General features: G+C 47.3%; 1 protein-coding gene across 1 annotated transcript in view; it reads left to right on the top strand.

Moving 5' to 3' along the window:
* Window positions 1–18326: 18326 nt before the first annotated feature.
* The window catches only part of LOC125943078 (uncharacterized), a 78955-nt gene continuing 70956 nt past the window's right edge, over window positions 18327–26325 (top strand). The window contains exon 1 of the mRNA XM_049661439.1: window positions 18327–18424. Coding sequence (XP_049517396.1) covers window positions 18353–18424 — 72 coding nt within the window. The 5' untranslated portion in view covers window positions 18327–18352. The remainder of the gene's footprint in view (window positions 18425–26325) is intronic.

A 26325-nucleotide genomic window follows, 5' to 3' on the forward strand; every position in this document is an offset into this window, starting at 1 on the left:
CCAAACTTGGTTTTTCAACCATGACCGCGACTTCCCTGATTGGCCAGCATTTACTGCGCAGCTGCGACAGATATATGGCACATCTGCTGGGCGCTCCGAATCAGCGAAACAGAAGTTCGCTACCCGCATCCAGGGAGCCCAGGAATCCTATACCTCTTACATTGAAGACGTTCTGGCTCTCTGCCGTCGCGCTCAGAGTGACATGCCCGAAGGGGAACGTATCCGCCTTATCTTTAAGGGCATCAACTCCATTGTCTTTAACGCTCTTCCAGTCCAGAGCCCCACTTCAGTTACTGACATCATCACGACATGCCAACGCCTTGCCACGATCTGCGCCTTTCGTCTTCCACGCCCCTCCTGCGACGCTCACCTTACCGACAACGACGAGTTGCGAGCGCTCATCCGCATCATTGTGCGAGAGGAGCTTCACGGCCATGGTCCAGCCAACACCGCCTTTGCATTTCTGCGCGCTCCTCCTCCCGATTTGCGCGAGATCATCAAAGAAGAACTGACATCCATGCCAAGTGTCACATGCCCGGTCCCCTGCGCCTGTTTGTGCACCTTCTGACGCCGAGATTGCTTCGCGACCTGCGGTCCCAGTTCCATCTATACCTGCCACCGTTGTCTGCGACCACCTGGCCTCGATGGCAGCGAAGGTCCCTGTGCAACCACACAACTATACCTGGCGCCCTTCCCACCCAGTATGTTTCTACTGTGGCATACGTGGTCATATCTCTCGTTTCTGCTGCCGGCGCCAGCATGATGAACGACGTGGCTATTCCGCCTATGAGAGAGACTATGTGCTCAGATCGGACGCCTACGTTCCAGCACCCTATATATCCTCGTCACGTCGCTCGCCCTCACCTCCGTTGTCCCAAAACATGTCCCGGTCTTCTCGCTCACCCCGTCGTCGTTCCCCGTCTCCGTTCCGCCGTACTTCATCGCCCCTGCGTCCTGCCTCCACTTCCTTCGACAACCATCCGGAAAACTAGACGCTGCAGTTTTTGGAGGAGAAACTGCTTGTTTGCGAACTGTCCCAATTCCTCCTGCTCGCCCGATTTATTTACTCGCTGTTTGTGTGGAAGGTGTTTCCGTCAACGCTCTTATTGACACTGGCGCCGCCATTTCTGTTATTCATCGCGCACTATGCTTCCGTGTATGAAAAGTTCAAGCTCCGTATGTTGGTCCGATCTTATGTGGCGCCAATGACAGTCCGATTTACCCTACCGGACAGTGTAGTGCTCGTGTCCTCATCGACGGAATCCGCCATCATTTACAGTTTACTGTGCTGCCGTCATGCGCTCATCCGACCATCTTAGGTTGGGATTTCTTGTCAGCTGCATCTGCTGTCATTTCGTGCGGACAACCAGTTATACATATTACGGACACCGAGCTCTGTGACGCTGCCTATTCCTCGCCGCCCCACCTTGTCAAAGCGGCATATTTTGTTCTTCCACCCGGCCAAGCCCGCATTCTCACCATTACATCTAGCGAAAATCTCACCATTACATCTAGCGCTGCATTTTTCGGGGAATCGCCATCGCTTCTTGTCTAGTGCGTTTCACACGCGGCTGCGCCAGTCTGACCGCCTACAACACGACGTCAGAACCACTTCTGCTGCCGGAGGGGTCCACTGTTGCCATGCTTATCGATGCAGCACCACTATGTGTCGTCATAGCTTCCCCTGTTTCCTCCTTCGCTGAGTGTACGCCCACGGACGGTTCACCCAGTGCTCTCAGGGCCACTGTAAGTTCAGATCTGAGTTCAACTGAGACTGATGCCTTGCTGCCCATCTTAAGGAAACAGCAACCTTGCTTTGACGTCTGTTTGGATGGCTTGGGTAAAACAACCGTGGCCGCTATCACACCGAAACCGAGGGATCCCGCGTCATTCGTCGCCGCCCTTACCGTGCATCGTCTGCTGAACGGAAAGTTATAGAAGACCAAGTCAACGACGTGCTCGCACGGAGCGTTATAAGGCCTTCAGCAAGCCCTTCGTCGTCTCCTGTTGTGCTAGTTAAAAAAAGGACGATTTGGTACGCTTTTGCGTCGATTATAGGGCACTAAACAAAATTACCCGTAAGGACGTATATCCTATGTCCCGTATTGACGATGCTTTGGATACCTTACAAGGTGCCGAATACTTTTCGAGCCTCGACTTGCGTTCTGGATATTAGCAGATCCCGATGCATGAGCCCAACAAAGAGAAGACGGCGTTTGCAACACCTGATGGCCTTTACGAATTCAACGTAATGCCTTTTGGTCTGTGCAATGCGCCAGCCACATTTGAACGAATGATCGACACCGTACTACGCGGCCTCAAACGGAAAACTTGCCTATGTTACCTGGACGAAATTGTCATCTTTTCGTCCAGCTTTTCGCAGCAACTAGAACGTTTAGACGACCTTCTCACGTGTCTAGCGAAGGCCGGTCTCCAGCTCAATACTAAGAAGTGTCGATTTGCTAGCCGCAGCATCAAAGTATTAGGTCACGTGGTCAGCAAGCACGGCATTCAGCCAGGTCGCTGCTGTACAGCATTTCCCAACACCAACCACACCTAAAGACCTTCGCAGCTTTCTCGGATTAGCGTCGTACTTCCGCCGCTTTGTCCATGGCTTCGCGACTATCGCAGCTCCTCTTCATAAAATCCTGACCACGACCATACCCTTTACCTGGACGGATGAATATGAAGCCGCCTGACCTTCAAACGATGCCTCACATCAGGACCAGTGCTTCGTCACTTTGATCCCACAGCCTCTACTATCCTCCACACTGATGCAAGTGGGCATGGAATAGGCGCTGTCCTGCTGCAGCGGAACCACGCGTCTGAAGAGCAAGTCGTGGCCTACGCGAGTCGTACTCTTTCTCCTGCTGAGCGAAACTGTACTATCACCGAATAAGAATGCCTCGCCATCGTATGGTCCATGCAAAACTTTCGCCCCCATTTATATGGCCGCCAATCCATAATTGTGACTGACCACCTTGCTCTGTGTTGGTTGTCCTCCCTGAAGAATCTGTCCGGACGCCTCGGCAGTTGGGTTCTGCGTTTGCAGGAGTACGGCTACACTGTCACATGTAGGTCTGGCAGGCAACATCAAGATGCTGACGCTTTATCTCGTTGTCCGCTGTCGCTAAATGCCCCTGTCTCACCTTCCCTCCGTTCGGCACCGCCCAGCCAACCGACCACAACCATGGCCCCGGTACGGTTCGTGAACTCGGTCGACATTCTGTCTTCAGAAGACCTCGCCTCTCTCCAACGTGCAGATACGTACTGCCGCACAATTGTCGACCGGCTCACTGGCTTATCCCGTCCTCCCAACAGCCGCTTAAGACGGCAACTGGCACGGTTTAAACTTCATGATGGCTCACTATTGCAGCAAGTTTACCACCCTACCGGTCACCGATGGGTCTCAGTCGTCCCTGGCTCACTTCGACTGTAAATTTTGCAACCTTTTCACTACGACGCAACGGCTGGCCACTTAGGATTTCATAACACCTACGACCGCATTAAGACTCGGTGTTTCTGGCCTGGCCTGTCTACTAATGTTGCAAAGTACGTCAGTTCGTGTGCGTCATGCCAACATCGAAAACGTTCGACCTATCTTCCCGCCGGCCCTTTACAACCACTGCCGTGCCCGTCCGTTCCCTTTGAATTCGTGGGTATCGACTTATACGGACCCCTTCCGGTTACACCTGCGGGTCACCGCTGGATTGTCACCGCCGTGGACCATCTCACTCGCTAGGCTGAGACGGCAGCTATTCCTTCTGGTGCGGCCTCTGAGGTCGCCGAGTTTGTCCTGCAAGCCATTATCTTGCGCCACGGTGCGCCTCGTGTTCTTCTAAGTGACCGTGGCAAGACATTTCTGTCCCATCTTCTTGCTGAAGTCCTGCAAGCCTCAAACACCATTCATAAGACCACCTCTGCATACCATCCCCAGACCAATGGTCTTACCGACCGTTTCCATCGAACTCTGTCCGACATGATCTCCATGTGAAACCCGACCACACAAACTCGGACACTATACTTCCTTTTGTCACGTTTGCATGTAATACTGCCGTTCAACGCACAACAAACTACAGCCCATTTTTCCTCGTGTACGACCGTGCACCGTCTTTTGTTTTGGACACCACCTTTCTCTCTACGCCTTCTGTTCCATCCACATCTCTACCAGAGGAGTTCGCCGCCCGCGTCGCCCACTGCCGCGAAATTGCGCGCTCCCGCACCGCGACCATTCAGGACAAGAGGAAAGTCCGTTGTGACGAAGTGCTCCTGTGGACACCTGTTTGAGTGCCCTGTGAAAAATTGCTTCACTTGTATTGCGGCCCATATACCGTGCTTGAAAGAACATCTGCTGTCAACTATCGCGTAGCTCCTGTTACCTCGGTTACTGACCGCCGTTGCCGCAGCACTGAAATTGTTAGTCTCTCACCTGAAGCCGTATATTAGGCGTTGCGACCGTTTCTGACTCGCTGCCTTACTGGCCGCTTTCGTGAGGGGGGGGGGGGGGGGGGAGTTAGTGTGAGCGCTAACCGGGCAATTCATCATCGTCTTCATCACCCATCCTCATAATCATCATTTTGTCGGGTTGGTGTTCGTGGGCTATCTCGCGCTGTTTACAATAGAGGAGCTCTGCCTTCTTCCCGGCGTCGTCTCACAATATATATATATATATATACATATATATAGCTAGATAGAAAAGAAAGCTTCCGTTAAGGAATTATTTTGTCCCGCCTGACTTCAAAACGACCCAAAAGTGAGAGTGGGAAAAAAAGGTAAAGGAAAGACGGGGAGGTTAACCAGACATTATCTCCGGTTGGCTACCCTGTACCGGGGAGGGGTAAAGGGATTCGACAGGGGCGAGAGAAAAAAAAATAACTACAAAAAAGGGGGAAAAAGGTAAGAAAAAAAATCACACACACACACAGAACAGAACTGTTTCTGTGGGCATTGTCACGCAGTCTGCGAAGGCGTTCTAGTGTTGCATAGTGTCAACGTCCAATCCTACGTCACACAGTGTAGAGTCACAATTTTTCACTGAGTTCGGTGTCTGTTAAATAACGCAGCAGTGCCTTCAAGGTGGCTCGCGCTGTTGTTCGTGTAGGCCAGTTTCCAAGGATGTTGATTTGCGTTATTAGGCGTTTGTCCAGTTGACCTACCATGGCTGAGAGAGCTTCTCTCTGCGGGTTAAAACGAGGGCACTCACAAAGAAGGCGTGCGATTGTTTCGTTGCACCGGTAGCTCACAATCACAATCGGTCAGATAGGCCGGTGGCTCGCAAGAAGCGCAGAAGCGCCTGCACGGCCTTCTTCTGTGACGTTAAGTCCAGTCTGTGGTGGAGAATTTTTTCTTCCGACAGAGACAGGTCGTCCAATTGGTTGAACGCGTTGATAAGAGAATGTCTTTGCGCACTGTACTGCGGGCAGTCGCACAAAATATGTACAATTGATTCTTCATTGCCGCAGTGGTCACAGGCTGCGCTGTCGGCTATTCCTATGCGGAACGCATAGGCGTTGGTAAACGCAACGCCCAAAAATAATCTGCACAAAAGAGTTGCGTCTCCTCGGCGAAGCCTTGATGGTACTCGAAGGCTTAGGGTTGGGTCCAGAGAGTATAAGCGAGCATGCATGAAGTGCGATTCATTCCATTGTGACCTTGTGCGTTGGCGAGCAAGCACGCGGAGCTTCCGTGCAGCGTCAGTCCTAGAAAGTGGAATGGGTCGTTTGTGATCTTTTTGAGCTGTGCGGGCAGCTTGATCGGCCCGTTCATTGCCGATAATTCCACAGTGACTTGGAAGCCACTGAAAAGTTATTTATTGCCCTAACTCAGTCAGATTGTGTATTGCCTCGGCAATCTCAAAGACCAGCTGCTCGTGTGGACCGCGGCGTAAAGGTGATAGTAGAGACTGCAGAGCCGCCTTTGAGTCAGACAAAATTGTCCATTTGTGTGTCACTTGATCACTAATGAATTGCAGCGCGGCACCAAGCGCTGCGAGCTCTGCTGCCGTCGATGTTGTGACGTGAGACGTTTTGAATTTAATAGTTGTGCCCATGGTTGGTATCACCACTGCCGCGGTAGAGCGGCAGTGGTGATCCGTCGGTGTATATATTGGCAGAGTCTTGGTTCTTCTCGTACAAGAGAAGTAAGACGAGCTGTTTAAGGGCTGGTGATGACAGCTCTGCTTTTTTTCTGGATGCCAGGTATTGTGAGGTTGATATTTGGCTGGGTAAGGCACCACGGAGGAATCGAAGGTCTTGCGGCAGGAGGGAAGCATGTTGGTAATGATTCACCATGCGTGGCTATTGTTTGGCAGAAAGAGGTACGTGGTCTGTCCGCTGGCAGAGATGCCAGGTGGTGGTGGGGAGTCCGGGCAAGATGTCGTATATGTGTTCGGCAGGACGGATCCGTCGGTGTATATATTGGCAGAGTCTTGGTTCTTCTCGTACAAGAGAAGTAAGGCGAGCTGTTTAAGGGCTGGTGATGACAGCTCTGCTTTTTTTCCGGATGCCAGGTATTGTGAGGTTGATATTTGGCTGGGTAAGGCACCACGGAGGAATCGAAGGTCTTGCGGCAGGAGGGAAGCATGTTGGTAATGATTCACCATGCGTGGCTATTGTTTGGCAGAAAGAGGTACGTGGTCTGTCCGCTGGCAGAGATGCCAGGTGGTGGTGGGGAGTCCGGGCAAGATGTCGTATATGTGTTCGGCAGGACGGATCCGTCGGTGTATATATTGGCAGAGTCTTGGTTCTTCTCGTACAAGAGAAGTAAGGCGAGCTGTTTAAGGGCTGGTGATGACAGCTCTGCTTTTTTTCTGGATGCCAGGTATTGTGAGGTTGATATTTGGCTGGGTAAGGCACCACGGAGGAATCGAAGGTCTTGCGGCAGGAGGGAAGCATGTTGGTAATGATTCACCATGCGTGGCTATTGTTTGGCAGAAAGAGGTACGTGGTCTGTCCGCTGGCAGAGATGCCAGGTGGTGGTGGGGAGTCCGGGCAAGATGTCGTATATGTGTTCGGCAGGACGGATCCGTCGTTGTATATATTGGCAGAGTCTTGGTTCTTCTCGTACAAGAGAAGTAAGGCGAGCTGTTTAAGGGCTGGTGATGACAGCTCTGCTTTTTTTCCGGATGCCAGGTATTGTGAGGTTGATATTTGGCTGGGTAAGGCACCACGGAGGAATCGAAGGTCTTGCGGCAGGAGGGAAGCATGTTGGTAATGATTCACCATGCGTGGCTATTGTTTGGCAGAAAGAGGTACGTGGTCTGTCCGCTGGCAGAGATGCCAGGTGGTGGTGGGGAGTCCGGGCAAGATGTCGTATATGTGTTCGGCAGGACGGATCCGTCGGTGTATATATTGGCAGAGTCTTGGTTCTTCTCGTACAAGAGAAGTAAGGCGAGCTGTTTAAGGGCTGGTGATGACAGCTCTGCTTTTTTTCTGGATGCCAGGTATTGTGAGGTTGATATTTGGCTGGGTAAGGCACCACGGAGGAATCGAAGGTCTTGCGGCAGGAGGGAAGCATGTTGGTAATGATTCACCATGCGTGGCTATTGTTTGGCAGAAAGAGGTACGTGGTCTGTCCGCTGGCAGAGATGCCAGGTGGTGGTGGGGAGTCCGGGCAAGATGTCGTATATGTGTTCGGCAGGACGGATCCGTCGGTGTATATATTGGCAGAGTCTTGGTTCTTCTCGTACAAGAGAAGTAAGACGAGCTGTTTAAGGGCTGGTGATGACAGCTCTGCTTTTTTTCTGGATGCCAGGTATTGTGAGGTTGATATTTGGCTGGGTAAGGCACCACGGAGGAATCGAAGGTCTTGCGGCAGGAGGGAAGCATGTTGGTAATGATTCACCATGCGTGGCTATTGTTTGGCAGAAAGAGGTACGTGGTCTGTCCGCTGGCAGAGATGCCAGGTGGTGGTGGGGAGTCCGGGCAAGATGTCGTATATGTGTTCGGCAGGACGGATCCGTCGGTGTATATATTGGCAGAGTCTTGGTTCTTCTCGTACAAGAGAAGTAAGGCGAGCTGTTTAAGGGCTGGTGATGACAGCTCTGCTTTTTTTCTGGATGCCAGGTATTGTGAGGTTGATATTTGGCTGGGTAAGGCACCACGGAGGAATCGAAGGTCTTGCGGCAGGAGGGAAGCATGTTGGTAATGATTCACCATGCGTGGCTATTGTTTGGCAGAAAGAGGTACGTGGTCTGTCCGCTGGCAGAGATGCCAGGTGGTGGTGGGGAGTCCGGGCAAGATGTCGTATATGTGTTCGGCAGGACGGATCCGTCGGTGTATATATTGGCAGAGTCTTGGTTCTTCTCGTACAAGAGAAGTAAGGCGAGCTGTTTAAGGGCTGGTGATGACAGCTCTGCTTTTTTTCTGGATGCCAGGTATTGTGAGGTTGATATTTGGCTGGGTAAGGCACCACGGAGGAATCGAAGGTCTTGCGGCAGGAGGGAAGCATGTTGGTAATGATTCACCATGCGTGGCTATTGTTTGGCAGAAAGAGGTACGTGGTCTGTCCGCTGGCAGAGATGCCAGGTGGTGGTGGGGAGTCCGGGCAAGATGTCGTATATGTGTTCGGCAGGACGGATCCGTCGGTGTATATATTGGCAGAGTCTTGGTTCTTCTCGTACAAGAGAAGTAAGGCGAGCTGTTTAAGGGCTGGTGATGACAGCTCTGCTTTTTTTCTGGATGCCAGGTATTGTGAGGTTGATATTTGGCTGGGTAAGGCACCACGGAGGAATCGAAGGTCTTGCGGCAGGAGGGAAGCATGTTGGTAATGATTCACCATGCGTGGCTATTGTTTGGCAGAAAGAGGTACGTGGTCTGTCCGCTGGCAGAGATGCCAGGTGGTGGTGGGGAGTCCGGGCAAGATGTCGTATATGTGTTCGGCAGGACGGATCCGTCGGTGTATATATTGGCAGAGTCTTGGTTCTTCTCGTACAAGAGAAGTAAGGCGAGCTGTTTAAGGGCTGGTGATGACAGCTCTGCTTTTTTTCTGGATGCCAGGTATTGTGAGGTTGATATTTGGCTGGGTAAGGCACCACGGAGGAATCGAAGGTCTTGCGGCAGGAGGGAAGCATGTTGGTAATGATTCACCATGCGTGGCTATTGTTTGGCAGAAAGAGGTACGTGGTCTGTCCGCTGGCAGAGATGCCAGGTGGTGGTGGGGAGTCCGGGCAAGATGTCGTATATGTGTTCGGCAGGACGGATCCGTCGGTGTATATATTGGCAGAGTCTTGGTTCTTCTCGTACAAGAGAAGTAAGGCGAGCTGTTTAAGGGCTGGTGATGACAGCTCTGCTTTTTTTCTGGATGCCAGGTATTGTGAGGTTGATATTTGGCTGGGTAAGGCACCACGGAGGAATCGAAGGTCTTGCGGCAGGAGGGAAGCATGTTGGTAATGATTCACCATGCGTGGCTATTGTTTGGCAGAAAGAGGTACGTGGTCTGTCCGCTGGCAGAGATGCCAGGTGGTGGTGGGGAGTCCGGGCAAGATGTCGTATATGTGTTCGGCAGGACGGATCCGTCGGTGTATATATTGGCAGAGTCTTGGTTCTTCTCGTACAAGAGAAGTAAGGCGAGCTGTTTAAGGGCTGGTGATGACAGCTCTGCTTTTTTTCCGGATGCCAGGTATTGTGAGGTTGATATTTGGCTGGGTAAGGCACCACGGAGGAATCGAAGGTCTTGCGGCAGGAGGGAAGCATGTTGGTAATGATTCACCATGCGTGGCTATTGTTTGGCAGAAAGAGGTACGTGGTCTGTCCGCTGGCAGAGATGCCAGGTGGTGGTGGGGAGTCCGGGCAAGATGTCGTATATGTGTTCGGCAGGACGGATCCGTCGGTGTATATATTGGCAGAGTCTTGGTTCTTCTCGTACAAGAGAAGTAAGGCGAGCTGTTTAAGGGCTGGTGATGACAGCTCTGCTTTTTTTCTGGATGCCAGGTATTGTGAGGTTGATATTTGGCTGGGTAAGGCACCACGGAGGAATCGAAGGTCTTGCGGCAGGAGGGAAGCATGTTGGTAATGATTCACCATGCGTGGCTATTGTTTGGCAGAAAGAGGTACGTGGTCTGTCCGCTGGCAGAGATGCCAGGTGGTGGTGGGGAGTCCGGGCAAGATGTCGTATATGTGTCCTTAATGCTTCAACCTCAATGTGAGTCTTGCCGAGGTGGTTTCCAGCAATTGCTATAAAACGACCCAAAATTCAAGAATAATGGTATACGGTGCATATAAACGCTCTTTCTGGCATCTCTATTCGAAAATATTTATCGGTTCTCCACGAGCGCTGTGATGATGACAGATGCGTGACTTCCCGAAACACCTTTTCCGCAATCCAGCTGCGCCGACTCGCTTGCAGCTCTTCACGCTCGCTGAATCTACTTCACTGCTTCCTATTTTGCATGACAGATTACCGTGATCACGTCGGCAGTCATGATGCCAGTTTTATTTTTCGGCCTATAGACAAGAAGGTTTCTTCCTCTCTCGATGCACTACATCCCGGCTGGAGCGCAATTTCAGGTGTGTTCTTGAAAATGAAGCTCCAATTTCTTCTGGCTATCCCCACCGTCGTATTTTCTGCGGTACAACGTGGCCCTTCCGACTTGAGACCGCTTGAATACTGCTATGAACCATTGAGTGAGTGCCACCACTTGAACATCATAATGATCTGCACTCAAGAAACAAACGTCCGCTTCAAAAAGGACCAGCGCCGGCAATATCTTTGCCTTGATTAAGAAATGTATCTTATCGAAGGATAGCCTTGCTTTCTTAGTTTTTTTTACTTTGATTGACAACAATTCTCAAAATCTTGTTTAGCTGTGCGCATAGCGTACGGTATATGCCACCTTACTGCGAAATTCTCCACCATTCTTCGCAGCATAAGATAGCCGCCGTACGAAGAAAACTGCGCCCGATTGGTGTGTAAATACATTTTGAAACTTTTCAGTAAGGAAATTACAAGCCTAAATAAGCTACCATTTTCCGAAACCAAACCCCGTTATTTCTATGTTATCTCTGTACATAAAAACACGCGAGTACATGTAGAGGGATCGAGCTTCGTGCGTATAGGTTAAAATGGAGTTTCTAATGTCTGCGGCGAAATAGTGAACACAAATTTCTCGGCGTCACTTTCGGTAGCAAACTTACTTTATTCCACACATCAACAATTTAAAACTAAAATGCCTAAAATCGATGAACGCCATAAATATCCTTACTCATTATTCCTGGGGAACTGACACGCAGTGTCTGTTATCACTCTTCAGTAGTCTTGTGTGGTCCCAGATGGAATATGGCAGCATTGCATTTAGGTCAGCATATAAAACGAGGTTAAAGATGCTTGAGCCCACCTACCATTTAGGCATTCGGCTAGCTACTGGTGCTTTTCGGACTAGCCCTGTGCAGAGCCTCTATGTAGAGTCCAATCAGTGGCCCGTGGAGTATCAGAGAACATAAAGTATTATATGTGCCCTCAACATATTAGCTCAGAGGGAACACCCTTCCAGAACAGCAATTACTAATCGCACGTCGGAACATCTGTACGCGAATAGGCCATCACTAGCTCAGCCGTTCCCTTTGGCTATCACAACTGTTGCCGAAACACTTGGGTTTTGTTTCTAAAGTCTCCACGAAACTGGGCGTAGTGATCTCGTGTTTCCTTGGTGCCTCCGCCCAGTTCTGTGTGACATGTCTCTTAGGGAGCGCTTGACCGAAAAAAAAAAAAAAAAACGTGCCACGCGAGGCTATTATGCAACACTTACTGTTATTTGAAGAGAAGTACAATGCAACGTCCTATTTTATGAACGCCTCAAAGACGCTCAAGGCAGTCTTATGCGCTGCACATAGTCACGGCTATATTATTCGAAAAAATCTCAATATAAGCTGCAGCATATTCACTGCAGAAGCATATGGTATTCGACTGGCTGTGGATCATACACGACAACATAGGATAGAAAAGGCTGTTATCTACACAGACGCGCTACGTGTCGTAACTGCACTAGCTTCGGGAAAGGTGGCAGACAACCCTGTTTTTAAACATCTGCTAAAATCCATTTATGATGCTCACAATGAAGAACTTTCCCTCGTGGTATGCTTGGTACCGGGGCATTGCGGCATACCAGGAAACGAGACAGCTGATCAGAGTGCTAGAGAAGCTGCTCTACGTGGTGACAATGAAGTTAATAAGACGACACATTAAAGCTTACGCCCGTAACCTGCTACGCTAGCACAGGCAGTGCGATAAAGAAACAGAAAATAAATCACACGCAATTCAACCACAACTACGGAAGTTTTTCCAGCAAAAAGTCATAAGACTAACAGAAACTACTCTGTGCAGGCTACGTATAGGACACACATACGCAAAATACATATATCTGTTAACAGGCACACAACCACCCATATGCGAATGTAGTGGAGAACAACTCACAGTCCTGCACATCTTAATTGAATGTCCAAAACTTCACCAAAGAAGAGTAGAGTATTTTAGAAAACTTTACTCGCATAATACGCCGTCTCACCTTGGATGCTATTTATCCCATGACCCTATCTTTAGTGTCAAAAGAGAAAATAGTTTTTAAATACTTCGCTGACGTCCAGTTTTAAACACTCTGTACTACAATCCAAACCACCATGCTTTCACCTACGTGAGGAGCCTCAGGTATTGAATGCCTCGAGGCCTCGCAGCTTTTAGCATGGTAAAAGTACTTTCCTGGGGGCTCCGAGGCAAATATTTATCGCTTATAATCACTGGAACCTTCAAATAATCTGCATAGCATATAGCTAGCATATAACATATAACAACAGATCGCTCATAGTCACCAAAATATCTCTTTATAACCCAGGCACAGTTGAAATGCTTCATATTACAGTAACACCATAGTTTAGCTAGGAATTTTACACATTTGTCCCAACGAGATTTTTGCCCCTTAATATAGCCCGCTTCAACATCCTTACCAGTATTTTCCTACATTGTATTTATATTATAAAATATTGAATGTATCTATAGACTTGGCGCTCTTTGGTCATAGATGCCCTTGCGCCATTAAAACCCATCAATTATCATCCAACGTGTGCGGAGTGGCCCAATTGAACGCAAAAACGGAGACAATTAACTTTATGATAAAAACGGGCCTTAGCCCAAGCTGTCTTGTATGTTGTGTGAGACTTCAGCGCTCAGGCATTTTCTGGGTTCCAGAATGCAATGACGCCAAGACAACAAAGGAATAAGTTGACGAACACTTCTAGATCAGTTCTTAAAGGAATGATGCGCCTCAATGTCTCCATTTGTTTGTCTGAGGACGTGTAGGTACCGTTCGTTGTTTTATCGCGTAAATCTTAAGAGAACAGAGCCCCCAAGTAGCACGCGTGTAGCAGTAGTATATGTACACCGAGCGCGCGTCTCGATGACCTATATTGGTTTGCGTTAGGCGACGAACCTGCACCTTTGTGCAATAGCGCACGCCCTTTGCATCGGCTTAAGTTTATCGGCACTGCAGTTCTAGGAACTACTCACCGACCACGAAAATGGACCAAAAGGCCAAACAAAGCTATCCCCTTTTGATATAAAACACACACACACACACACACACACACACACACACACACACACACACACACACACACACACACACACACACACACACACACACACACACACACACACACACACACACACACACACACACACACACACACACACACACACACACACACACACACACACACACACACACACACACACACACACACACACACACACACACACACACACACACACACACACACACACACACACACACACACACACACACACACACACACACAACACACACACACACACACACACACACACACACACACACACACACACACACACACACACACACACACACACACACACACACACACACACACACACACACACACACACACACACACACACACACACACACACACACACACACACACACACACACACACACACACACACACACACACACACACACACACACACACACACACACACACACACACACACACAGCTACACGTAACGCCACTGAGCCGGGTATGTTCACGTGCTTTGCATTCCAACACGAAAGAACGGAATAAACTCGGATTCCAGCTTTTTCATGAATGAAACTGCACTTTGCCTAACCTACAAATGCTCCCATGTAATTAGGGGTCATTTTTTTAAATATTCAAGCAAGAGAGAGAGAGAGAGAGAGGTTTATTTGAAGAAAGGCAGAGAGGTCGGCTTGAGCGTTAGTTTGCTCTGGCCTGCTACTCTACACTGGGGAAGGGGGGAGGGGATAAAAAGAGCGATGAATGATGATGATAAGATTAGGAGGAGCGTATGTACATGTCCATCCCGTTGAGGTCATACTATAGTCGTGCATGGAGTCTAGTGGCTTGAAGGAAGGCTACCGTCGCTTCGATGACCACAGCTGCGCTGTTGGCGTCAGGCCAAGGACCTCAAAGAGCAAGCAAGAGGATAGAGCAAAAGCCACTTAGTGCCTGACATTTCATTACACAGTTCTTCGGGATTCCACCGGCTTGCCTATAGTCTATAATACATTCGATTCTGCAGTGCATCGCAGCGAACGTTCCACGTTTTCAGGATGACAGGCATCTTTAAATTTGCGTAAATATTAGCGACAACATATCGTGTGAGAACGTGCACGTCTGGCCTAATGTGCACGGCATAGAATAACATTTCTCCGTTGTTTGAATCTATTTTATTCTTTTATATATTGATTTGTTTACTACAAGTTACCTGCACTTGGACTATCCTCATTGCTTGATAAAGGACTAAAATTCATTTGCATCCGATGAGGCTATCACCTTCAATACAATCACCTTGGTCAGCCTATCTTTAGGTCGATTGCAGGACGACGGACTCTCCCCGCGATCTCCAATTACCCCTGTCTTGCGCTAGCTGATTGCAACTTGCGCCTGCAGATTTTCTAATTTCATCACCGCACCTAATTTTGCGCCACCCTCGACTGCGCTTGTCTTCCTTTGACACCAATTCTGTAACTCTAAGGGTTCGCCGGTTATCTGCCCTACGCGTTACATAGCCTCCCAAACTCCATTTTTTTCTCCTAATGTCAACTGGAATATCGGCTATCACCATTTAATCTCTGGTCCACGCCGCCCTCTTTCTATCTCTTAACGTTACGGCTAACATTTTCCGTTCCATCGCTCTTTGTGCCGTCCTTGACTTGTTCTCGAGCTTCTTTGCTAACCTCCAAGTTTCTGCCCCATATGTTAGCACCGGAAGAATACAATGATTGTACACTTTTCTTTTCAACGACAGTGGTAAGCTCCCAGTTAGGATTTGGCAATGCCTGCCGTATGCACTCCAACCCAATTTTATTCTGCATTGCTACCTTGGACTACATTTCCCATAGGTTGGGATGCACTATGTTACGGTAGTAGACCACTGGTTATTTGGTCTAAGGTCAAAATGATTTGTCAAGCTCCGCATTTTCATTTTTTTTTTCATTCTCAGCCAGCATATTGGGCACACAGTTTTCTCTGCCATACTTCCTCTGAATTATCTTCCGACGTTTAATTTACCGTTTTCTGTTGCCTTTGTTTATCAACGGCCATTAGATATTGCATTAATATCTGCAGCGGTACAGGAAGAAAAATGACAGGAACGAAGTGAACACGTACAGCACTGGCTAGCAACTGAGTTTTTTTTTTAAGACAAGAAATTAGGTCAAATACGACGCATGCGTACAGATGAAGGTTTCAAAATACAACCCCCGAGATCAAGCTACACGTGTCACGCCAACCTTTTCAGTTTTACCTTCCCCTTTTTTTCCGCACATGTGCATTTGAACATAAGGAATCATCATCATTATCAGCCTATATGTTATATCCACTGCAGGACGAAGGCCTCTCCCTGCGATCTCCAATTACCCCTGTCTTGCGCTGGCGTATTCCAACTTGCGCCTGCAAATTTCCTAACTACATCATCCAATCTGGTTTTCTGCCGACCTCGACTGCGCTTTCCTTCTCTTGGTATCCATTCCGTAACCATAATAGTCCACCGGTTATCCCTCCTACGCATTACATGGCCTGCCCAGCTCCATTTCTTCCGCTTAATGTCAACTAGAATATCGGCTATTCCCCTTTCATCTGTGATCCACACCACTCTCTTCGTGTCTCTTAACGTTAGCCCTAAGATTTTTCGTTCCATCGCTCTTTGTGCGGTCCTTAACTTGTTCTCGAGCTTCTTTGTTAACCTCCAAGTTTCTGCCCCATATGTTAGCACCGGTAGAATGCAATGATTGTAAACGTTTATTTTCAACTACAGCGGTAAGTTCCCAGTCAGGATTTGGCAATGCCTGGCGTATGCACTCCAACCCAATTTTATTGTTCTGTAAATTTCTTTCGCGTGATCAGGGTCTCCTGCGAGTAATAGACTTAGATAAACGTACTCTTTTACGGGCTCTAGAGACTGCCTGGCGATCCTGAATTCTTGTTCCCTTGCCAGGCTATTGAACATTATCTTTGTCTTCTGCATATTCATCTTCAACCCAATTCTTGCACTTTCTCGATTAAGGTCCTCAATCATTTGCTGTAATTCGTATCCATTGTTGCTGAATATGACAATGTCATCTGCAAACCGAAGGTTGCTGAGATATTTGCTGTTGATGGTCACTGCTAAGCCTTCCCAGTCTAAGAGCTTGAATACTTCTTCTAAGCATGCAGTGAATAGCATTGGAGAGATTGTGTCTCCTTGCCTGACCCTTTCTTGATAGGTAACTTTCTACTTTTCTTGTGTAGAAAGCTACCTATCAAGAAAGGGGTCAGGCAAGGAGACACAATCTCTCCAATGCTATTTGGGGAACATAAGGAATACAAGAATCAAAATTGAAACCGATGTGAATGTTACTACGTCTTCTCAATGACACCAACTTTGGTTTATCCTTGGTTCAGAAGATTTAAACCTCCTTATCACTGAATGTGATAGTATCAAGTACGGCGTAAACAAACATGCTCGATTGTTCGCTCACTACCACAGTGGTCACAACCCACACTACCTTTCCTTCCGAAGATACCTTCTCTATGTTCATTTTTTCAGGCTGATAAAGAACGGCCGCGAGAAATGGAAAAAGGATATCACAGGATTAACAGTCCACCTGCTTCAAAATGCAGCGCCCTCAAACAAGCTTCGTTGACGTTAGTGACTGAGCTTCCGCTTTATCGGGCGTGCCCTACCCGCGACAGCAGAGCGGCCCGGAGTTAATAAGGGTAGTGTGCAAATAACTGGTTGTCGATGCTTCCTTGAAAGTGTATGCTCACCAACTCCTTCGGAACGTGTTTGAGGGCGCTGCTTTTTTGATGCGGGTGGACGGTTGTTCACGTGATATTTTACATTTACCACGGCCTTACTTTTATCAGCCGGAAAATATTAAAGGGAAAAACGTACCTGGCTGAAAACGTGCCACTTTTGAGTTTATTTCAATTTTCTACAAATTCTTCATAGACAGTACGTCATTCAGAGCAGTAATTAAAATTAGCTAATTGCAATTACATAATAAATTGAATGCCATCGACAAAAAAGTATTGGCGGCTGCTCCAATCGACTGTAAACATGCACTTCGTTATCTTTGCGCGGAATGCCTCGTGTTCGTTATTTTTTACCGCGATGGATATTAACTGGAACACCCTTATATACAGCGGGTGCATTCTCTGCATTTCGCTGGAGATTTATTCTGTAATTTTCTCTCTGCCGCTTTTAAAGCGAAAGCTTTACTAACCCAGTCGAGCCGAGTTTAGCCGTGGCCACCAATTTGACCTTCAATTGAACGCAGCTGCACCGTAGCTTTTGCAAAGCATCACGAGACTCACCGCGCCGAGCTCCGCCACCGCCCCCGTTTTGGCGCATGCGCTCTCCGCAGCTGGGTCACTGCCTGACCACGTGACATGCCGCGCGGCTGGCTAAAAGGAACGCCCAACTCGGTATGGATGGGAGCGTGGCCAGCGTCTTCTCTGAGCGTTGCGCGGCTTTGAGACTCCTCGGCAAGCGGCGTCTGGCCACCCCACGGATTTCGCCCAGCGAGCTGCTTCACTGCAGAGTGTCCGGAATGCCAAGCGCGCGAAGCTAGCGTCGGATACTTAGAAAGACTCAGCCGTTCGGCTCGCAAAACGCTTGGACTTGTCGGCTTATAATTTATACCTGGCTTTACGATGAGTGCATACCTAAGTATAATAATTAAAGCTAAATTAAAGGTTAAGCAAGTGAAAGCAAGACTTAGAGCCTAAACAAAGCTTTCGCTTGGCATATCCAGGGTTATCTGAGCTAAGCCGCAGCCATTTTTTTCTAGATCCTCTCGACCGAGCGAGGGCAACGAGAATGGTAACGAACATGTTTTTCGCCTGCAAGAATAAGTGGCTCGACTTGAACCTACGGCCCGCCATTATAAAGGTAAGGTGTAACAAAATGCCTATAAGATTATTTCCTTACTCAGAAAAACCTACCTAAAACTTAATCTCGAAGCTTTTGTTGTCTTCTCTATTTGCTGCTGTCAACCATTATTACGAATTCAAAATGAAATAATGCTCTAAACAAGCAAAATTCTATCACTCGCAGTAGACATGCCAGAATTTAGTCTATTCACGAGCCTTGCGTGCAAGATGTGGTCTTAGCCGTAATTTAGCGACAGTCGTGGTTTAATGCCATTTCTTAAGTAACATATACAGTTTTTACATTCCTGTACATTTTAACAAATGGCACTGTGTTCAAGCATGTCAGCAGTTAGCTGTAAGCGCTAAGCGGCGCTAGAAAACACACGGAATAAGCAGGGAGACAGGGATTACGGCAAGGCAATGATTATGAGAGACCAACTTCTCAGAGAGAGAGAAACGTTTATTGTTGAAACAGTGTCCCGAGCTAGGGCCGGTATCACCCTGAGGTGGGAAGGTTATTTAGTCCAGGAACCCTCCGCCTTCGGCTGCCCTCTTGGCCCTGGCGACGAGTTGTCGTTGTTCTTCCAGGTCCCCGAGGGCGAGCCTGACCTCCCACGTTTCGAATAGGTGGTCTTCGTTTGCTTGTGGTGCTCGGTTAGCGTCCATTTCCGGCTGCATTTCGCTGTCTTCATGCCACGGGAATTCCAAGAGCAAGTGTGCCAGTGTGTCGGGAATGTTGCAGAGTGGGTGGAGGTAGCTGTGGAGCGTCGGGTAGAGGCGGTGCATTATAGTTCCGTGAGTGTAAGTATTGCTTTGTAGGCGTCTGAGGACCACGCTTTCTTCTTTGCCGAGGTTTGGGTGCGGTGGAGGGTACACGTGGCGCTCGAGCCTGTAGTGTTGCAATATATCGCCGAATAGTTGTTGGGTACGGCTTCCACCTCTTCTGCCGCGGGTCGGAGGGCGTGTGGGGCGAGGGGAGCCCGACTGACGTGCTCGCGGGCAGCGGTGTAGGCCGCTTCGTTACCTCCTAGTCCCTCGTGTCCGGGTACCCACGTTACGCAGGTGTACAGGAGCGGAGTGCTACGTCGTTTTAGTATCTTGAGTGCATCAGCCGAGATGCGGCCCCTCGAGAAGTTTCTACTGGTGGCATCGGAGTCGGTGAAAATGACTGCTGCGTCTGTGCATGTGGTGGTGGCGAGAGCGATTGCCGCTTCTTCCGCCGTTTTCGGGTTGCGTGCCTTGATGGTTGCTGATGCTAACTCGCGGCCTCGGGAGTTTACGACGCTGAGAGCGCACGCATTTCGATGAGGATTCTTGGCCGCGTCGGTGTAGCTGGCGTCTTGGTCTTGCTTGAATCTTAGTTTGATGGCGTTGGCTCTAGCTTGCCTTCTACTCTTGTGATATATGGGATGCATGTTGCGCGGGATGGGTGCAATGCAGAGGGACCCTAGAACGTCCTGTGGGATTCGTTCGTTCTTGTCCGTGTCTGCGACGTACGTCTCGTTGTAGTTCAGGTGTCGGAGTACTGATCTTCCGGTGGTTGTAAGCTTGAGTCGTTTCAGTTGGCTGTTCTTGTGCGCTTCAGCGAGCTCTTGCCACGTGTTGTGGACGCCCATCTTAAGGAGATGTGTAGTAGAAACCAAGGGGTGGAGTCCCAGGGCGACTTTCATTTCCTTCCTTATCATGATGTTCATCTTTTCAATCTCTGCGTTCTTTAAAGACAGGTACGGCATGCCGTATGTGATGCGGCTGGTGAGCAGTGCTTGTAGTATTCTTAGCATGTCTTGCTCCTTGAGGCCGCTTCTTTGGCTTGAGATCCTCTTGACGTGCTGCGTGAGTTGCGAAAGGGCCGTTGTAGCCTTGGTAGGCTGGCCGCTCCGGATCCGTCCTTGTGAATAAGTATTCGTAGCGTATCGACTTTCGGGATTGGCGTCCCGTTGAGGGTGATGCAGGGGCCGGGCTCGTCGTAGCTGGGTGGCCTGCCTCTCGTTCTTGCTTTCACGACGAGGGCTATAGATTTTTACAGGCTATAGCGTCCTTTGCCCTACAGTACTGCAATCTATTTGATAGTTTTGTCTACGGGGACTGAAGCTTACCAACGAGTGTAGAACCTAAACCCCAATGTGTTGGAATATTTGAGTACTTTCATAATAAAAAGCCGGGAATAGAAATTAGTACATAGAAAACATTCAACAGTTCTCTTTCTGCCTTCGTAATGAAGGGTCATCTGCAACGTATAGGCGCAAGCTCACCGGTATCATCTGGTGAGCTTTTTTCAGAATCAATCAGAAATTTCATATGCAGAGCGTGGTAGATAATACGATGGCGTTAGTATAAAAATCGTGAGAAATGTATACTTCACTAGTCCAAATGAGCCGACAAATCATAGTTGCAGCCGGCAGTACAGGTTAAAACATGAATGATATCGAGACATCTGTAGATACCACGCAAAAAGTATGACCCAGATATCTTAGAAGGGAAAAAGAAAAAAAACGAGAAGGAAACCAACAATAATGTCATGACAACGGGCACAGAGATTACGTACAGATATCAGAAATCACTATAAAAAATTGATAATTCATGAAGTGAGTATGTCATTGTTACGCAGAGCAAGGGGATTCCTCTATTACGATTCAAGCTTTGTGCAGCAAAACTGTGCAGAAAGCTGGGACTAGAATGACCAATCATTTGTCGTTCATAATTTGTTCATGTATGGGACACCAGCCATTGCTCCGGTTAGTGGGTGTTATATGCTACAGAGTGTCCCTCAAGGTTTGCAAAAGCAGATAAGCACGTTATGTTCTGTTTCGATTGTTTTATATTGGCGAGCGCTAAGTGATGATGAAAAAAATCTGTTAATTTTAGACCAAGTTTTTTATTAGTGGTTCTGAGAAGCTACAAAAGAGCACGTTGCAAATAACGCGAACAATTGGTTTTTCTGTAAATCAAAGAGACGGTTAGTATTAGTGGCATATGTAGTGCCCCAGAAAAAAAAACAGGAATAAATGAGGTGGCTGACAAACATGCTGCCCACGCAGCGGGCAACATGTTTGTCATCCACCTGGTAGTGGGCACAAATAATCAGCGCACCTTCGTACCGAGCCAAAGTTTGAAATTGCACATGTGACAAATAACATGCGACAGCTTGCTAGCAATGAAATTAGCATGCATGTTCCAGGACATGTCTTGACAAAAAAACACGCGTAATATTTTGGCAGAAGTGACAACGTCAGAGGCAGAAAAGAATAGCACCATTTCATTATCCAGGGACACTTTCTTTTTTTTTTCGAAAGGAAACAGCAATGCTTTGGAACCCAACCACCGGGGAGGTATTTGAAGCCGAAGAGCGCCTGCGCTTGGCTGCAAAGCGCCTGCCACTAAGCTGCAGTTTGTAGACGGCCTCCATGAGTCAGGGCATGAGTCTGGTAATGAGAAACCTGCAAGGCCTCCTCCCTCTCCACCACCTCGTTGTGATCGTATCACGCAGGGCGAGCTGGATCGGGATCGGGCTGTGGCGTGCCTGGCGGGGGTTGGTGGCATGCCCAGATGGTATTCTCCCTATGATGCTGAAGCGTGCCTGGAAGCTGACGCGATCCTCTTGCTGAAGTTGCCAAATGAAGTATTGGCATCTGTAATAGTACCTCAGGCCTGGAGATGCATGCGTGTTCGGCTGATATGGAAGCGGAGGACTAACAGGACACTGATGGACATTCTTAGCCGCCGCAGGACTAGAACGCGCTCCCCTTTCCTCGCCTTCCCGCGGTGCCTTGAGTACGACGAAAAATCCGCGCGCTTCCTCCCCGCTTTTCTCCCTAGCCCGCGAGATTGATCCAAGTACAGCATACCGTATGTGGCGACGATGTTATCGCCGTTGGTCTTTATACGGAGCATTACAGCTATACGCTGACGAGGACGGCAGAAATGCGCCTGGTATGCCCATGTAATTGCTATCCCAATAAAAGAAGTGAAGTGGAAGGCCGGTCCTGCATCCGAAATGTCCCTAAAGCACTGCATAACGTTTGTCGCTTCTTTTTTGGAATATGTGCTTTCGGGTAGGGCACGAAAGAATTATGTTGGCTGATATACATATATATATACATATATATATATATATCTGTGTGTGTGTGTGTGTAAGGCTTGCATTTCCCCTTTCACTGCAATATTATGCATTGAAGTGAAAGCTCCACTTCCATTGCCCTTTTCGTCATTGTTTTTTACATTTATTTCTTTTTTTTATTTAGAAATACCTCAAAAGCCTACGAAGAGGCATGGGGTGAGGGAGGCGTACGTTAACAATACATAGAATCGGTTTAAAGATATCGATGCTACAAGGAATCAAACATAGGCACAAGACGAAGAAATTTGCATATAACAAAAACCAGACATATCTTCAAAAAAAAAGAAGAAAAAGAAGTGAACAGATAATCATTGCGAAAAAACAAGAGGTGAAAACAAGTTACATTATACATTACATAGTTACAAAGAACTTTATACATTGCATATTATGAAAAAGCGAAAAAGAAAAAAGTGAATAAATAAATAAAAAATAACAAAGCCATAACGCGCGACAATACATTGAAAATGTCATCGGTTTGATAAAACTGCGATCAGTGCCAAGAAAAATGTTTCGTCAAATTACAGCAAAAAGCGTCATGATTTGTGAGCGAAGCAATGCTATCTGGAAGGCAGTTCCAGAGGCGGATAACGCGAGGCAGTGTTGAAAAGTTAAGTGCTTGCGTCACGCCATATACGCGGGCATAGCTGAAATTATTGTGTTAATCTGCGCGGTGTGAAGACGTGGTGTTTCAAGCATGGTAGGGATATTCTGTCAGAGTGAATGAATTTATGGAATAATGACAGCAATGCAATATCACGGCGAGTACTCAACGACTGCAATGATATTTCGGCTTTAATCTCCGTTATGCTATACTGGGAACTGTAATTATGAGTAATGAAACGACTTGCCCTATTCTGAATTATTTCCAATGCGTTATTTAGGTATTTCTGATGTGTGATCAAATGGGAGGCGCGTACTCAAGCTGGGGTCGCACGAATGTTAAATAAGCCAGTTTACGCAAGGCAGTTGGAACACTGCGCAAGTTCCGGCGCAAGAACCCCAATGATTTGGATGCATTGGCGGAGATACACGTAATGCGCTCAGACCATGTTAGGTTAGGTGTAAGGTGCACACCAAGATACTTATATTGTACAGTCCGGGATATAATACTGTTAATGTGCTAGATAAAGTGCGAATTAACAGGTTTACGGGTGAAAGACATTGTTTTACACTTTGACACGTTTACTGTCATGAGCCATGTGTTACACCGCTAGTTCACGATATCTAGGTCTCGTTGGAGCGCTATATGATCATCACTGTTGGCTATTTGGCAATAGATTATGCAATCTTTGGCGAATATTCGTATGCATGACGATATGTGTTTAGTCAGATAATTTATATAAAGTAAAAACAACAGAGGTCCAGGGACGCTTCCTTGCGGCACACCAGAAGTAACGTTAGATTTGGGGGAATCGCAGTCATTAACAGATGTAAATTGCTCCCGATTAGACAAAAAGTTACGTAGCCATAACAATGTACAGGAGTCCAATTTTATCGCAGCAAGTTTAGATATGAGGCGGTAATATGCAACATGATCAAAAGCTTTAGAAAAGTCAAGGAATAAGCAATCGCTCTGTAAGTAGTGATTCATATGAAGGTGGATATTGGATGTAAATTCAAATAACTGTGTCTTATACGAAAAGCCTTTTCTCAGACCGTGTTGATTGCGGAAAAAAAGCTGTTAGATTCGAGATGTCTAAAAATATGCGAAGCAATTACGCGTTCGAGCATTTTGCAGCAAATGCAGGTAAGAGAGATGGGCCTGTAGTTTTCACATGAGGTTTTACTTCCATTTTTGTAAATTAGTACCACTTTCGCGATCTTCCAGTCGAAGTGAAGCATACCAGACATTAAGGCCTGCCTGAATATGTGGAACAGGATGACGCTTGAAACAGAAGTGGTATTTTTTTAGTATCTTAGAATTTATTCCATCAATACCACAAGAAGAAGAATCTTTAAGGTTGTTTATTTGCGAAGCAATGCCCCCTACCGTGATGTTTATCGGTGCCATGTAATCGTAGTCAAAATCATGTACAAAGGTTACATTAGAGGTATCCTCACTTGTGAATACAGACGTGAAAAAAGAATTGAGAAGCGTTGAACAATCACTCTCAGAAACAGCGATTGCGTTATCATTGTGCAACAGAATGTGATTACTCTCTTGTCTAGGGCTTATTGTTTTCCAACACTTTGTTAGATTGTTCTTGAGTAATTGTGGGAGGCCGTTAAGTACTTATCCTTTGCTGTACGTACGGCAATGCAATATGATTTAAGGTAGGCTTTGTATTCAGTCCACGATGAAGGCGTTCTAACGCGTCTGGCGCACTTGTAAAGCCGCTTTTTTTATCCTTCATCTGCTTAAGTGTTTTTGTGAACCATGGATTCGATACATCATTACTGATTGTAATGCGGGAAATGTACATGTCAATTAACCAGGACATTTTTTCCTTGAACATCGACCAATTTTTTTTCAACTGATCGGTCGTAAAATAACGGTAGCATCTCATGCTCCAAAAGCATTTTTAGTTCAGTGGTGATGACAATGTAATTGCCTCTATTATAATCGCGAATCAGCTTCGGTGACGTATTAGATACAGGAAGAGGTACATTTCAGGTGAGTTGAAACAAATTATGATCACTAAATCCGTCTAAATGTTCTATGTAAACTACTGTTTCAGGATTGTCTGTAAGAATAAGGTCTAGTATGTTAGATCCACGGGTTGGCTGCGATACAGTCAGGGTGAGGTTATAGTCAAGGGTCAAGTTAATGAATTTGGTCGAGATGTTGCATGGTGATGAAAGCCTTTCCCAGTCAATTAGAGCACAGTTGAAGTCACCAAACAGATAGGTAATGTCAGCGGAGAAGAGATCAGATGCCTTGTCTATGCCAATGCGCAACTGATCATTAAAAGAGCTTTTGAAACCTGGTGGACGGTAACAGCAACCAATCAGTATCTTGATAGAAAATACCATGCAGGCTACCCAGACAACTTCAATATCGGAATTTTAATTCACAAGGAATGACGGAAGACTTTTTTTATGCCTAACAAGACACAGCCTCCTCTTTTGCAAGTGCGATCACACCTATATGTATTTTAGATACTTGTTAAGGCAATTATTTCATTTTCAGATACTGCGGAATACATCCAAGTCTCAGTGAAAGCGATAACATCGGAGTCAGCATCATCTAGATAACTTGAAATGAGATCGCGCTTCGACATCATTCTACGTGTGTTAGCAAATGACACTGATAAAGAAGGAACATTACAAAATGGCTTTGCTGTTAGATGAGAGCTAGCACACGTGCCTTGACGCAGCTAATTGTTTAACTCGACGACACCTTTAGCGATGCCGTCCTAGATGTATGTTACAGAGCCGATTCGTAGTTTGTCCACCGAAAGCTTAAAGGGTTTATTCTGTTTTTTAGCTAATTCAATTAGCTTCTTTCTGACCTGCCGAGTTGCCAGCGAAAAATTTTCTCGGAGTGAGAACGCTGTCCCCTTAAGCCTCGGTCCACAAGACAAAATGCGCTCTTTACCTTTGAAGAAAGTTAGCTTAGCAATGACAGGCCTTCGTTGTCCGGCAACAAATCTACCAAGTCGGTGTACGCGCTCAAATTGTTGAGCTGTTAGTGTAACGCTCAGCTTTTCTGAGCAAAACTTGATTATGCGCTGTTCGGACGCTGCCCAATGCTCCTTCGGATCATCATCTAGGCCAAAAAAAAAGAAAACGAGATTTGAACGCCGCAATCCGTTTTCCGTGTCGTTACATTTGGATGTTGTGGCCGTCATTTGGGTCGAACC

Source organism: Dermacentor silvarum, chromosome 2, assembly GCF_013339745.2.
Source record: "Dermacentor silvarum isolate Dsil-2018 chromosome 2, BIME_Dsil_1.4, whole genome shotgun sequence".
In the NCBI taxonomy this organism is placed as follows: Eukaryota; Metazoa; Arthropoda; class Arachnida; order Ixodida; family Ixodidae; genus Dermacentor; species Dermacentor silvarum.